Genomic DNA, 16611 nt, shown 5'->3' on the forward strand with positions numbered 1-16611 from the left:
GACTTCAAACGGATCTCCCAGGTATCTAGATGGATCCTACACATCACCATGGAGACTTCAAACGAATCTCCCAGGTATCTAGATGGATCCAAAGAACAGTTAGAAGTAGGCTTGGATTTACTCCACGACCACTTCTCTAGTTCCCCTTTTTATTCCTTCGCTCGTCTCCACTCGACACGCCATCAGTTTCAAACAAAACATCCCCTCCGCCATCTTCTAGCCTTCCTGAGTCTGCCTCCTCTGTCAGTCTTTCTCCCAATGAATGGCCTGATGCCTCCCTGTCTCTGTGGACGCAAGGCCGAACACGCATCGCACACTGCATGCCTCTTTCTCTCCAGGCAAAAAAGTTTCAAATTCTCGCTGAAGTTTCTAGCCACAAGCATAAACTACCTAGCTGGCTTCTTCTTCGATGATATCATGGGGGTCTGCAAGCAAACGTTTAAGGTGCATTCCGCCATCTGTGCTGGAGTGTGAGATCATTTATGGTCTGCCTAGAGACGTTGGTTTTGTAATTATTATCCAAGCATGTGCGTTATTCCAGAGGATGATTCACACAAGATCCGTTTTTCCAAACGGCCCCCTTTTTATTGACTTTTGTGACAGAAGCCCGACGCACGGTTCTGACTGTCTGCCTTGTGGCCGACATGCCTACCTATGCCTCTCGAAGTAGACGACCGAAAATAGTTTCTAACGATGCCAAAATACAGAATCTTAGGAGTAGATTCCGCTTGGCACCCAGAAATAGGAATCGACTCCCCACCACTAAGCACTAGATCTGTGCTGTGAAGACGAAAGGTTTTGTGTCCGTTTCAAATGTATTACTACAGGTATGTAATAGCACGTTTCAACTTACTAATATAGAAATAACATGTCATAACATGCTAGGTTGCAAATCCGTCAAGGTATTATCACGTTTAGTAAAGGTTTTATGTGTTATTTTTGTGTCAAACCGAGCGAAGGACGTGTTAAGTCACATAGTTCGAGACGACTGGGTTTGTCTGAGTAAATTAATCTACATTATTTCGTCAAGATTTCATAAAGATTCCATTAACATTTCAGATTTCGGTTGACGTGTTTTTATTTTTTTGTGTAAATTTTTTTTTATTAGCTTGTAAAATGGTGGCGTCCACTTTGAGTCAACGGACTTCAGTGCAGGCAGTCCGTTGCTTTTCTGTTTTGAAGCTGGATGTAATGCTTATCAGTTTTCTACATGTGTCGTAATATTCAGACGCATTCAGTTGTTTCTATCTTATCTATATTTGTTACTATGGTGTGAATGGGAAATACAATTGTTTTTGGTAGCGAAATCACATTTTATTGGTCACATGCGCCAAATACAACTGGTAGACTTTAGGGAAAGGGCGATACCTAGTCAGTTGTACAACTGAATGCCTAAAACTGAAATGTCTAACGCATTTACTTTACAGTGAAATGCTTACTTACGAGCCCATTCCCAACAATACATAGTAATACAATTTAAGGCAAATATTTTCTAAATAAAGTACAAGTAGCACAATAAAAACGAGTCTATGTACAAGGAGTACCAGTACCGAGTCAATGTGCAGGGTTAATTGAGGTAATACAGTATGTACATGTAGGTAGGAGTTAAAAGTGACTAGACAATCAGGATATACAATAATCAGAGTAGCAGCTGTGTATTTGTGTGTGAAGTCAATATGCGTGTGTATGTGTAGTTTGTGTGTGTAAAGTAGTGCTAAATAATTAATTGTAACTAAGACATAACTAATAAAGGGTGTCAATGTAAATAGTCCAGTTAGCCATTTGATTAACTATTCAGCAGTCCTATGGTTTAGGGGTAGAAGCTTTTCAGGAGCCTTTTGGTCCCAGACTTAGCGCTCCGGTACAGCTTGCCTTGTGGTAGCAGAGAGAGCAGTCTATGACTTGGTTGGCTGGAGTATTTAACTTTTTTGGGGGGAGGGCTAATTGTTACACCCCCTTTTCTCCCCAATTTCGTGATTACGATCTTGTCTCCCCAACGGGCTCGGGAGAGGCGAAGGTCGAGTCATGCGTTCTTCAAAACATGACCCGCCAAGCTGCGCTTCTTAACATCCTCTCACTTAACCCGGAAGACAGCTGCACCAATGTGTCTGAGGAAACACCGTTCAACTGACGACCGAAGTCAGCCTGCAGGCGCCCGGCCTGCCACTAGAGCTCGATGAAGCAAGTAAAGCCCCCCTGGCCAAACCCTCCTGTAACCCAGACAATGCTGGGCCAATTGTGCGCAGCCATATGGGACTCCCGGGTCCGGATCGAACCCCAGGCTGTAGTGACGCTGCAACACTGCAGTTCCGTAGACCGCTGTGCCACTCGGGAGGTCCTTGTTTGACCATGCAGTCGAATAACCCCAAAAATTGGAAATGTTGGTTAATCGCTAAATAATACAGTGAAGACAAGTTTATTCAGTAAAATAGTACATAGTGCTGCCTTAAACATACTGGAACCTTGTACTAAATGGTGTTTGAGTCATTTATTAATTTATGTGAATTTAAATACACTTACGTTGTGTAATTTAAAGTGTACACATGTCTGTGATTGAATTAATGTTTTACCTGATCTGTTGAAATTAGATAATTGAACAATAAAAAATATAATATATTTTTAGGTTAAAAAAAACTGTCAAGATAATAACTCTGTGTCCGTTTCTCATCATTACTACAGGACGACTAGAATTAAGTCTGAGGCCGGTAACATCAACAGTGAGGACAAACCCAGCCTGCCTCTCTCATTTCACACTGAGTCCAAACCTACAGTCACTGGGTCCTGATTGTTACAGTGGAGCCCAGTTTGCACTGCAGGATCCAGAGATGGCATCAGTGAAGCTGGAAGACTGCAGTCAAACACTGGAGCTGAATGTCAACATTAAAGATGAAGAAGAGGAGGAGAAGATTGGGAAATCTGTTTCTCATGGTAAGCACAGTTTCTATCTAACTAAGTTTGTTATTCATTTAAACTTCTCACTGTCTATGAAAAGTTGCAGTAGAACTGTTTCATGATGAACTGTTTAAATGAGAAGGTAGATGTTATTTCATGCTAGTGACACTTGCATGGTTTGACACCAGTTTTGCCAACATTTGTTTTATTCACTGGGTTATCTGGAGTGCTCAGAGAGTAGACTAAAGAAGTGAAGTAGACAAACTGCCACTGTTTTAAAGTTCTATGAAATTAGTCATTTTTTATTTTTTTATTATTAAAATCTTTTATTTACCTAGGCAAGTCAGTTAAGAACAAATTATTATTTACATTGACGGCCTACCCTCGGCCAAACCCGGACGACGCTGGGCAAATTGTGCGCTGCCCTATGGGACTCCCAATCATGTGATACAGCCTGGTTACTAACCCTTGTGATGGTGAGGGGAGGATGACATGGCTCATAATTTTCACGACTTTTACCCAGTTTTAGAATAGTTTTATTCCCTTTGTATTGTGCAGCCTACTGATATGAATACATATGTCACCTGGTACAGCCAGAAGAGGACTGACCACCCCTTTGGGCCTGGTTCTCTCTACGTTTCTTCCTAGGTTCCTGCTTGCTAGGGAGTTTTTCGTGGCCACTGTGCTTCTACATCTGCATTGCTTGCTCTTTGGGTATTGAGGCTGGGTTACTGTAAAGCACTTTGTGACAACTTCTGATGTAATAAGGGCTACATAAAATACATGTGATTGCATGTATATCACACCAACTGATTGGTTCTTCTGATGATGTTCACACAGGAGACCATGTTGAGACATTCTCTACATCCAGAGATCAACAGCAGGAAGATCACAGAGCTAAGAGGTCTCACCACTGCCCACATTGTGAGGAGATTTTCCCATTTCTATCAAAGCTAAAAATACACCTTAAAATACACACTGGAGAGAATCGGTATTCCTATACTGACGGTGGGAAGAATTTCACAACATCAAAGGCTCTGACAGTTCATCAGAGAGTGCACACAGGAGAGAAGCCTTACTCCTGCTCTTCCTGTGCGGCGAGTTTCTCTCTAATGTGCAACATAAAACGACATGAATGTATACACACAGAAGAGAAGCCTTACTCCTGCTCTGACTGTGGAAAGAGTTTCTCTCGACTGGGCCACTTAAAAACACATGAACAAAAACATACAGGAGAGAAGCCTTACTCCTGCTCTGACTGTGTAAAATGCTTCCCAACATCAACTAGGCTAAAATTTCATCAGAGAACACACACAGGAGAGAAGCCTTACTCCTGCTCTGACTGTGCGGCCAGTTTCTCTCTATGGTGCAACTTAAAACGTCATGAACGTATACACACAGGAGAGAAGCCTGATCACTGCACTGACTGTGAGAAGAGATTCTACAGATTGGGTCATTTAAAAAGACACCAATGTATACATAAAGGAGAGAAGCCTCAACAGTTCTCTCAGACCAGCTAAGATTAGACACTCCACTTCATTCTCTTGTCATTAAATAACTGGCATTAAATAACTGGCAACGTTGAATTGGATCAAATGAAGAAAGCGTAGAACACTCCATTGTAATCCTATAGTTTCTCACTGAGAGAACTGTGCAGACGAAAGGGAGCATTATAGAATGTTAACCTCTCTTTACTTTACTGATCAGTGTGCACCTTGTCAGTTTTGGTGTGTTTTGTTAGTTTCTAATGTAAAGATATTGAGATTACTTTAGGGTTGAACATCCTCTGTGACACGTCTCACAATGGAGTCTGATGGTTGACTGGGTGGTACTGCTTCCCTCTGCAGTTTTCTGTGGGAATGAGCTAGTAGACACAACCTACACTGAGTGTACAAATCATTAAGGACACCTGTTCTTTCCATGACATAGACTGACCAGGTGAATCCAGGTGAAAGCTATGATCCTTAATCATGTAGTTGTGGTGTATTTATTATGGATCCCCATTAGCTTTCAGTAGAAAACAAGAAACTGCGGTTGCAGTGGGCTAAGGAATGAAAACACTGGACACTGGAAAGTTGGAAAAATATTGCCTGGTCTGATGAATCCTGGTTCCTGCTATTTCACGCTGATGGGAGGACTAGGGTATACAGGATACCACGAGTACATACATCCAGTGGTGGGAAAATTACCTAACTGTCATACTTGAGTAAAAGTAATGATACCTTTAATAGAAAATTACTCAAGTGAAAGTCACCCATTAAAATACTACTTGAGTAAAAGTATTTGGTTGTAAATATACTTTAGTATCAATTGTAAAAGTATGAATAATTTCAAATTCCATAAATTAAGAAAACCAGACTGCACAATTGTCTTGTTTTTTTTTTATATTACGGATACCCGGGGGCACATTCCAACACTCAGACATCATTTACAAATGAAGCATTTGTGTTTAGTGAGTCCGCCAGATCAGAGGCAGTAGGGATGACCAGGGATGTTATCTTGATAAGTGTGTGAATTGGACCATTTTCTGTCCTGCTAATCATAAAAAATGTAAGGGGTACTTTTGGGTGTCAGGGAAAATGTATGGAGTAAAAAGTACATTTTCTTTAGGAATGTAGTGAAGTAAAAGTTGTCAACAATATAAATAGTAAAGTACAGATACTACTAAAGTAGTTTAAATCATTTTTACTTCAGTACTTTACACCACTGTATGCATCCATGCCGTGTGTCAGCATTGCAGGCTGGTGTGTGATGGCTGGGGTGTGTTTTCAGGGCACACATTGGGCCCCTTGATAAAAGGTGTGCAATGTTTGAATGCCACAGGATATCTAAGGAATCCTTGCCAATCAGGAGCATCCCTTCATGGCAGCAGTGTATCCATCTGCAAATAGATTTTTTTTCAGCAGGATTATGCCCCATGCCACAAGGCCTGTCCAGGAATGGTTCCAAGAACATGACAGTGAATTCAGCTTACTGCGGTGGTCTGCCGAGTCACCAGATCTCAATCCAATTGTCCATCTGTGGGAGGAGATGGAACAAGCTGATGATGATCAGTTTTCAGCGTTAGTTTTGGTGGATTATTTTATATTACTATATAACTTTTGTTTAATGATAACCAGGCTATGAATCGACTACTTGTGATTATTAAATTGTCTTTTAATACTAGATTCATTATTTTAGTCATTGATGATGAATGTATTTGAATAACTGTATTGAAGTTAATTGATCTGGCGGCAGGTAGCCTAGCGGTTAAGAGTGTTGGGCCAGTAACTGAAAGGTCACTGGTTTGAATCCCGAGCCGACTAAGTGAAAAATCTCATTGTGCCCTTGAGCAAGGCAATTAACCCTTATTTGTCCTGTAAGTCGCTCTTATCCAGAGATCTGCTAAATGCCACAAATGTAATGAAAATGTTTGTACATGAATTCATACTGGGCAACCTCTTCTTCTCTTGTGTATAATTAAATGAAATAAACTGTTTGAAGTGAAAGTGCGCTTCTTTCGCCTCCAGGCCTCTGTTTGTAAGTCATGGATATAATATGTTTCTCTCTGTAAGTCATAGATATAATATGTCTCTCTCTGTTTGTAAGTCATGGATATAATATATCTCTCTTTGTTTATAAGTCATGGATATAATATGTCTCTCTTTGTTTATAAGTCATGGATATAATATGTCTCTCTTTGTTTTTAAGTCATAGATATAATATATCTCTCTCTGTTTGTAAGTCATGGATATAATATGTCTCTGTCTGTTTATAAGTCATGGATATAATATGTCTCTGTCTGTTTATAAGTCATGGATATAATATGTCTCTGTCTGTTTATAAGTCATGGATATAATATGTCTCTGTCTGTTTATAAGTCATGGATATAATATGTCTCTGTCTGTTTATAAGTCATGGATATAATATGTCTCTCTCTGTTTATAAGTCATGGATATAATATGTCTCTGTTTGTAAGTCATGGATATAATATGTCTCTCTCTGTTTATAAGTCATGGATATAATACAGTGGGGCAAAAAAGTATTTAGTCAGCCACCAATTGTGCAAGTTCTCCAACTTAAGAAGATGAGAGAGGCCTGTAATTTTCATCATAGCTACACGTCAACTATGACAGACAAAATGAGAAAAAAAAATCCAGAAAATCACATTGTAGGATTTTTAATTTATTTATTTGCAAATTATGGTGGAAAATAAGTATTTGGTCACCTACAAACAAGCAAGATTTCTGGCTCTCACAGACCTGTAACTTCTTCTTTAAGAGGCTCCTCTGTCCTCCACTCGTTACCTGTATTAATGGCACCTGTTTGAACTTGTTATCAGTATAAAAGACACCTGTCCACAACCTCAAACAGTCACACTCCAAACTCCACTATGGCCAAGACCAAAGAGCTGTCAAAGGACACCAGAAACAAAATTGTAGACCTGCATCAGGCTGGGAAGACTGAATCTGCAATTGGTAAGCAGCTTGGTTTGAAGAAATCAACTGTGGGAGCAATTATTAGGAAATGGAAGACATACAAGACCACTGATAATCTCCCTCGATCTGGGGCTCCACGCAAGATCTCACCCCGTGGGGTCAAAATGATCACAAGAACGGTGAGCAAAAATCCCAGAACCACACGGGGGGACCTAGTGAATGACCTGCAGAGAGCTGGGACCAAAGTAACAAAGCCTACCATCAGTAACACACTACGCTGCCAGGGACTCAAATCCTGCAGTGCCAGACGTGTCCCCCTGCTTAAGCCAGTTCATGTCCAGGCCCGTCTGAAGTTTGCTAGAGAGCATTTGGATGATCCAGAAGAGGATTGGGAGAATGTCATATGGTCAGATGAAACCAAAATATAACTTTTTGGTAAAAACTCAACTCGTCGTGTTTGGAGGACAAAGAATGCTGAGTTGCATCCAAAGAACACCATACCTACTGTGAAGCATGGGGGTGGAAACATCATGCTTTGGGGCTGTTTTTCAGCAAAGGGACCAAGACGACTGATCCGTGTAAAGGAAAGAATGAATGGGGCCATGTATCATGAGATTTTGAGTGAAAACCTCCTTCCATCAGCAAGGGCATTGAAGATGAAACGTGGCTGGGTCTTTCAGCATGACAATGATCCCAAACACACCACCCGGGCAACGAAGGAGTGGCTTCGTAAGAAGCATTTCAAGGTCCTGGAGTGGCCTAGCCAGTCTCCAGATCTCAACCCCATAGAAAATCTTTGGAGGGAGTTGAAAGTCCGTGTTACCCAGCGACAGCCCCAAAACATCACTGCTCTAGAGGAGATCTGCATGGAGGAATGGGCCAGAATACCAGCAACAGTGTGTGAAAACCTTGTGAAGACTTACAGAAAACCTTTGACCTGTGTCATTGCCAACAAAGGGTATATAACAAAGTATTGAGATAAGTATTTGGTCAATAACAAAAGTTTATTTTCCACCATAATTTGCAAATAAATTCATTAAAAATCCTACAATGTGATTTTTCTGGATTTTTTTTCTCATTTTGTCATACCAGGCTGTCCCACAGGTTTCTAGCATGTTTATCTGCTCCTACCAGGCTGTCCCTCAGGTTTCTAGCATGTTTATCTGCTCCTACCAGGCTGTCCCTCAGGTTTCTAGCATGTTTATCTGCTCCTACCAGGCTGTCCCTCAGTTTTCTAGCATGTTTATCTGCTCCTACCAGGCTGTCCCTCAGGTTTCTAGCATGTTTATCTGCTCCTACCAGGCTGTCCCTCAGGTTTCTAGCATGTTTAGAAGAGAATCAAGTGATATTCTGAAAAGCCTGGCCCACAGAGGGATCCCAGTCCTAAATAGAAGTCAGAGATAAACCTGCTGGTTCTCCCTGTGGATGCCACACCATTGTTACTGTGTGTATGAACACATTTTGAACAATGGCTTCCTAAAATGCTGTGGTGTTAACTAACACAATAGGAAAGGTTGTGGTAGATGTGGGCCATCACAGGTGAGTTCACAGGTCTTTTACTCTGAACATTCATATCAATGACTCACCCTCAAATGGACCATCAATTCCAGAGTTCTACAAGACTATTTACATAATCAACTGGGCATTACAACAGCCTGACCCTCAATATAGTCCTGGGTATATATTGTTTATCTGGCTACTGTTTAAAATGCTAACTTTGAGGCATTTGTGGCACAAATCCATTGCAAGTCAATGGTATGTATACAGTCACAGTGAAAGCCCACACACCCCTTTAAATGTTGTTTAAATCTTAATAGGGATTAAATATTGTTGTTGTCCTGCTGACCTAGAAAACCTACTCCACATGTTCTAAGTGTAAGAAACTTGTAGAACAGTTTTCCTTATAAAGATATCCAGTAGTTTTGATGACAGATATTTCCCCATGAAACAGTTCTACAGCAACTTGACATATGTGTTGTGGCTTGTAACTAGCTAGCTAGCGGTTTAAGAGATGGTTTGAATCCTAATCAACCCCTCCAATGTGAGAACATGTTGGCTGAAGTACAGTAGATGAATAAAGCTACAGTACTGTACACGGTGACAAATGTATCTTTGTGATGCTCATTTCAGGTATTTTTCAGCTTCAGACTGTTGTGGGAATTCTTACACTGGACAAAGTCAATATTAAATGAATCACTCTTTGTCAGCAAGCGGGAGAGGTCACAGTCAAACGTAGATGCATAAGTACCGGTCTGAAGTGAGCTGTAGAAGGGCCTTCCTTACATAGAGTCTTGTATACTGCTATCTAAACCTACATCAACATGATTCATTGGATTGTGCTAATGCAGAGGAGGGCCACACTGCACCGCTGGAACTGGCGAGGGCCCATCGTCTTCTGGATCAGGAACTCGTCTGAAGTGCGACACGTGGATCCAGGTATCTCTCTCAGAAACCTTCACCGTGGTGGGGGTGGTCAGAAGAACTTGGTACGGGCCTCTCCAGGGGGGTCCTTTCAACTCTTTCTCCTGAAGTCCTTCACCACCACAAAATCACCTGGGTTAAAACAGTGTTCAGTTCCACCTGCTAGATCTGGCAAAGAAGCCTTCACCCGGGGGAAAAGAGTCTTAAGAATACTGTTGAGGTTGACACAATAGTCAACCATGTTTAGTTTTCAGAGATTGGTTCACCCTTTCGACCGCACCAGCAGATTGGGGATGATAGGCACAATGAGTTCTCAAATCAATCTGCAAAGAATCTGACAAGAATGAAAAATCTTATTTACGAAATGCCAACCGTTGCCAGAATACATTTTTGACGGCAGACCCCATCTCCTAAGATGGCTCCGACAGAGATGGTCGCCTCGCTTCGAGACCTTACGAAACTATGCAGTATTTTGTTTTTTATGTATTATTTCTTACACTGTTAGCCCAGAAAATCTTAAGTGTTATTACAGGTGCATCAAAGCTGGGACCAAGAGACTGAAAAACAGCTTCTGTCTCAAGGCCATCACTGTTAAACAGCCATCACTAACACAGAGAGACTGCTGCCTACATACAGACTCAAATCATTGGCCACTTTAATAAATGGATCACTAGTCACTTTAAACAATGCCACTTTAATAATGTTTACATATCCTACATTACTCATCTCATATGTATATACTGTATTTTATACCATCTATTGCATCTTGCCTATGCCGCTCGGCCATTGCTCATCCATATATTTATATGGACATATTCTTATTCCATCCATTTACAATTGTGTGTATATGGTAGTTGTGGAATTGATAGATTACTTGTTACTGTCGGAACTAGAAACACAAGCATTTCGCTACACTTGCATTAACATCTACTAACCATGTGTATGTGACCGTAAAAATGTTATTTTATTTGATCTCTCTCACGAGTGCATTCGCCACAATGGCCGCTGTGGCTCTCCTGCAAGGGAAAGCTTCAATCCATTTAGAAAATATGTCAACAACCACCAAACAATAATTATTCCTCCACAAGGATCAACTCAATGAAGTCCATCATTAAGTGCTCGAAGGGTCCTTCAGGCCTTGGATGGGACGCGGGGATATTGAAATGCCGTGTCCATCATTGTTAGTCAAACAAATCAAACATTTCTTGCAGAAATGTTCTGCAAAAACAGTAAAACCTACTGTACACCAATATTTATTTACAAGATCCACCATTCCTCCTTTAGACACATGATCCTGACATGTGACAATTTTGTGAGGAAGTGGAATGAACAACGGGTCATGGCAGGTCTGCTCCACTCATCCAGCCATACACCCGAGGCGTCCTTATGACAGCACCCAGCCCACTTGCGTTTCTCTGAAGCATCAGCCGTAGCCTGTAAAGCAACGATATCATTAACAGAGAAAAAGTTGGTGGGAGCTGGAACTATTGCCATCTGTAGGAGGGGGCCTGATACTTTATCACTGAGGTTAATGAGGGGAGTTGAACAACCTCCAACAGACAGCACACAAGCTTACTGTGAACAATTTGTTTTCCAGAGAAAGTCAAAAACCCTCTATTCTTCCATAATGTTCCAAAATCATGCACTACAACGCATATCTACTGTCGGTGTATATGTTAACAGAGCTATCTTTAGCCAAAATACAAGCTTTAGTCAAACCAAATAATTATGCTGCTTGAGCAGACAAGTGCGATGGGAGCCTTGCAAACTCCATTGTCTCTAAACTTGTCACAACAGCGTTACCAACTAATAGGGTCTTATTTACCATTTAACTGAGCAGACCCTTCTACAAAAAACTCAAAATCCAGATTTTGTAATGGGGTGTCTCAAGTCCAACCTAGGCCTACAGTCAATCTTCATCCACCTCTGGCCTGCTGGCCCCCCTACCTCTGCGGAAGCACAGTTCCCGCTCAGCCCAGTCAAAACTGTTCGCTGCTCTGGCACCCCAATGGTGGAACAAGCTCCCCCCCCCCATAGATGTACTATTGTAAAGTGGTTGTTCCACTGGATATCATAAGGTGAATGCACCAATTTGTAAGTCGCTCTGGATAAGAGCGTCTGCTAAATGATGTAAATGTAAATGTAAATCTCAATAGCCAATCACAGCCCTGACAAAACAAAAACATGTCAAACCAGTTATAATTCTAAAACAAATAACGCTATTAATATAAATTTAAAAAGCTTCTATGAAAATCTATATCAAATCAGAATTAAATAACAGTTGGACTGATCTACAGCCTTCTTAGACTCAACTATCAGCAAAAAAAGAATAAAAGAAATAATCTAAAAGTAAATATTAGACACTGTTAAACATTCGCGTGAAGAAAAGCACCAGGTATGGAAAGCACCAGCTTTCCCATAGAATTTTATTTGACATTCTGGGACAAAGTAGCGGCCCAATTTACTCAAATGACAACACACCTTATGTATCAAACAATTTCAGTTATACTAAATTCAGGAAAAATCCGATTATAGACCCACAAGTTTAATAAACTGTGACGGTCAAATAATAAAGCTTATAAGAATGGCAAAAGTATTACTAGACTTAACATATCAATCAAACATTGTATATTAAAACTGGACAAACAAAAACACATTTCAGTTTAATACAATACGCAAAAAAACGAGATATAGATTTATCAAAAATGATGGTTGATGCCGAAAAGGCTTTTGACTGTCTTGAAGGGCCTTTTCTATTCAAAACTTTGGAAACTTAAAATTTCAGCAGAAAAAATACATTTTATAAAAAGATTGTATTAATGTCAGAAAGCTAAAATATACACGAATATATTATCTGATTAAATAGTTTTATAAAGGAGCACAAGACAGGGATGTCCCCTCTCCCTCCTGTTTGCGCAGGCAGTTGAACCACTTGCATAAAGAATTAGACAGGACCCAAACGTAACAGGTATCAGTATTGGTAAACGTGAATATAAAATAAACTTATTTACAGATGATCTCCTGATATACCTGACCAATATTGGACCACAAAATATGAAATACTTTGGATGTTTAATAAGTGACAACAAATAACACAACGCTATATAAAGATAACTTTATTCCATTACTTAACAATATGACAGCAGATGTAATTAAATGTAATAATCTTTCCAATCTGACAGGTAGAGTAAACCTCTAAAGAATGGCATGGCTCCCAAAGTTTTAGTATTTATTTTCCATAATACCAATTACCCCACATTCTTTAAAAAAGTATACTCTGTCATAAGACTGTATATGGACAAATAATATTCATAGAATAAAAAGGAAAGTTACACATCTTCCTAAATCTGAGGGTAGTTTTAACCTTCCAGATTTGGAATTGTATCAACTCACTACTCAGGGCTTTTACTTGCGACATATAAATGCACTAAAGAGGAACAATGGGTGTTTGGTTCATATTGAAGATGTGCATGTTCATCCCCACTGAGCGACTATGGGTGAGAACCTCCTTCCCCAGCTCAGCTATCCCCATTGAGACCGTGTCTGTGCCTCGACCTAGGTTGGGCAAAACTAAACATGGCAGTGTTCGCCATAGCAATCTCACTAGAATAAAGACCTCCTCCATTCCTGCCATTATTGAAAGAGATTGTGATACCTCACATCTCAAAATAGGGCTACTTCATGTTAGATCCCCCACTTCCAAGGCAGTTATAGTCAATGAACTAATCACTGTTCATACATTTACATTTTAGTAATTTAGCAGATGCTCTTATCCAGAGCGACTTACAGTAGTGAATGCATACATTTCATACATTTCATTTCATGCATTTTTTTATTTTTTATTTTTGTACTGGCCCCCCGTGGGAATCGAACCCACAACCCTGGCGTTGCACACACCATGCTGGCATTGCAAACACCATGCTCTACCAACTAAGCTACAGGGAACCCCTGTGAATCATAATCTTGATGTGATTGGCCTGACTGAAACATGGCTTAAGCCTGATGAATTTACTGTGTTAAATGAGGCCTCACCTCCTGGTTACACTAGTGACCATATCACCCGCGCATCCCGCAAAGGCGGAGGTGTTGCTAACATCTACGATAGCAAATTTCAATTTACAAAAACAAAAATGACGTTTTCGTCTATTGAGCTTCTAGTCATGAGGTCTCTGCAGCCTACTCAATCACTTTTTATAGCTACTGTTTACAGGCCTCCTGGGCCATATACAGCGTTCCTCACGGAGTTCCCTTAAGTCTTATCGGACCTTGTAGTCATAGCAGATAATATTATAATTTTTGGTGACTTTAATATAATATTCACACGGAAAAGTCCACAGACCCACTCCAAAAGGCTTTTGGAGCCATCATCGACTCAGTGGGTTTTGTCCAACATGTCTCCGGACCTACTCACTGCCACAGTCATACTCTGGACCTAGTTTTGTCCCATGGAATAAATGTTGTGGATCTTAATTAATGTTTTTCCTCATAATCCTGGACTATCGGACCACCATTTTATTACGTTTGCAATCGCAACAAATAATCTGCTCAGACCGCAGCCAAGGATCATTAAAAGTTGTGCTATGAATTCTCAGACAACCCAAAGATTCCTTGTTGTCCTTCCAGACTGCCTCTGCCTACCCAAGGACGTCAGAGGAAAAAAATCAGTTAACCACCTAACTGAGGAACTCAATTTAACCTTGCGCAATACCCTAGATGCAGTCGCACCCCTAAAAACTAAAAACATGTGTCATAAGAAACTAGCTCCCTGGTACACAGAAAATACCCGAGCTCTGAAGCAAGCTTCCAGAAAATTGGAACGGAAATGGCGCCACACCAAAATGGAAGTCTTCCGACTAGCTTGGAAAGACAGTACCGTGCAGTATCGAAGAGCCCTCACTGCTGCTCGATCATGCTATTTTTCCAACTTAATTGAGAAAAATAAGAACAATCCAAAATGTATTTTTGATACTGTCGCAAAGCTAACTAAAAAGCAGCATTCCCCAAGAGAGGATGGCTTTCACTTCAGTAGTAATACATTCATGAACTTCTTTGAGGAAAAGATCATGATCATTAGAAAGCAAATTACGGACTCCTCTTTAAATCTGCGTATTCCTCCAAAGCTCAGTTGTCCTGAGTCTGCACAACTCTGCCAGGACCTAGGATCAAGGGAGACACTCAAGTGTTTTAGTAATATATCTCTTGACACAATGATGAAAATAATCATGGCCTCTAAACCTTCAAGCTGCATACTGGACCCTATTCCAACTAAACTACTGAAAGAGCTGCTTCCTGTGCGTGGCCCTCCTATGTTGAACATAGTAAACGGCTCTCTATCCACGGGATGTGTACCAAACTCACTAAAAGTGGCAGTAATAAAGCCTGTCTTGAAAAAGCCAAACCTTGACCCAGAAAATATAAAAAACTATCAGCCTATATCGAATCTCCCATTCCTCTCAAATCTTTTTGAAAAAGCTGTTGCGCAGCAACTCACTGCCTTCCTGAAGACAAACAATGTATACGAAATGCTTCAGTCTGGTTTTAGACCCCATCATAGCACTGAGACTGCACTTGTGAAGGTGGTAAAGGACCTTTTAATGGCATCAGACCGAGGCTCTGCATCTGTCCTCGTGCTCCTAGACCTTAGTGTTGCTTTTGATACCATCGATCATCACATTCTTTTGGAGAGATTGGAAACCCAAATTGGTCTACACGGACAAGTTCTGGCCTGGTTTAGATCTTATCTGTCGGAAGATATCAGTTTGTCTCTGTGGATGGTTTGTCCTCTGTAAATTTGTCCTCTGTAAACTGTAAATTTCGGTGTTCCTCAAGGTTCTGTTTTAGGACCACTATTGTTTTCACTATATATTTTACCTCTTGGGGATGTCATTCGAAAACATAATGTTAACTTTCACTGCTATGCGGATGACAAACAGCTGTACATTTTGATGAAACATGGTGAAGCCCCAAAATTGCCCTCGCTGGAAGCCTGTGTTTCAGACACAAGGAAGTGGATGGCTGCAAACTTTCTACTTTTAAACTTGAACAAAACAGAGATGCTTGTTCTAGGTCCCAAGAAACAAAGAGATCTTCTGTTGAATCTGACAATTAATGTTGATGGTTGTACAGTCGTCTCAAATAAAACTGTGGACCTCGGCGTTACTCTGGACCCTGATCTCTCTTTTGACGAACATATCAAGACTGTTTCAAGGACAGCTTTTTTCCATCTATGTAACATTGCAAAAATCTGAAATGTTCTGACCAAAAATGATGCAGAAAAATTAATCCATACTTTTGTCACTTCTAGGTTAGTCTACTGCAATGCTCTACTTTCCGGCTACCCGGATAAAGCACTAAATAAACCTCAGTTAGTGCTAAATACGGCTGCTAGAATCCTGACTGGAACCAATAAAATGCATCATATTACTTCAGTGCTAGCCTCCCTACACTAGATTCCTGTTAAGGCAAGGGCTAATTCCAAGGTTTTACTGGTAACCTACAAAGCATTACATGGGCTTGCTCCTACTTATCTTTCCGATTTGGTCCTGCCGTACATACCTACACGTACGCTACGGTCACAAGACGCAGGCTGGAGGCAGGGCTTTCTCCTACAGTGAGGGAAAAAAGTATTTGATCCCCTGCTGATTTTGTACGTTTGCCCACTTACAAAGAAATGATCAATCTATAATTTTAATGGTAGGTTTATTTGAACAGGCAAACGTACAAAATCAGCAGGGGATCAAATACTTTTTTCACTCACTGTATAGAGCTCCATTTTTATGGAATGGTCTGCCTACCCATGTGATAGAGAGACTCAGTCTCAACCTTTAAGTCTTTATTGAAGACTCATCTCTTCAGTAGGTCCTATGATTGAGTGTAGTCT

The 16611-nt window shown here is 40.6% G+C and overlaps 2 protein-coding genes across 2 annotated transcripts in view; both read left to right on the forward strand.

Annotated features, from left to right (window-relative positions):
• LOC106575980 (uncharacterized) overlaps positions 1-16611 on the forward strand; it is a 185525-nt gene that overhangs the window by 121064 nt on the left and 47850 nt on the right. The window lies entirely within an intron of this gene.
• LOC145861452 (uncharacterized) lies at positions 645-6320 on the forward strand. The gene is made up of 2 exons (XM_082964366.1): positions 645-666; positions 3733-6320. The coding sequence occupies exons 1-2, from the start codon at positions 645-647 to the stop codon at positions 4410-4412; spliced, it is 702 nt and encodes a 233-aa protein (XP_082820492.1). The 3' UTR covers positions 4413-6320.

Source organism: Salmo salar, chromosome 17, assembly GCF_965601325.2.
Source record: "Salmo salar chromosome 17, fSalSal1, whole genome shotgun sequence".
Lineage (NCBI taxonomy): Eukaryota > Metazoa > Chordata > Actinopteri > Salmoniformes > Salmonidae > Salmo > Salmo salar.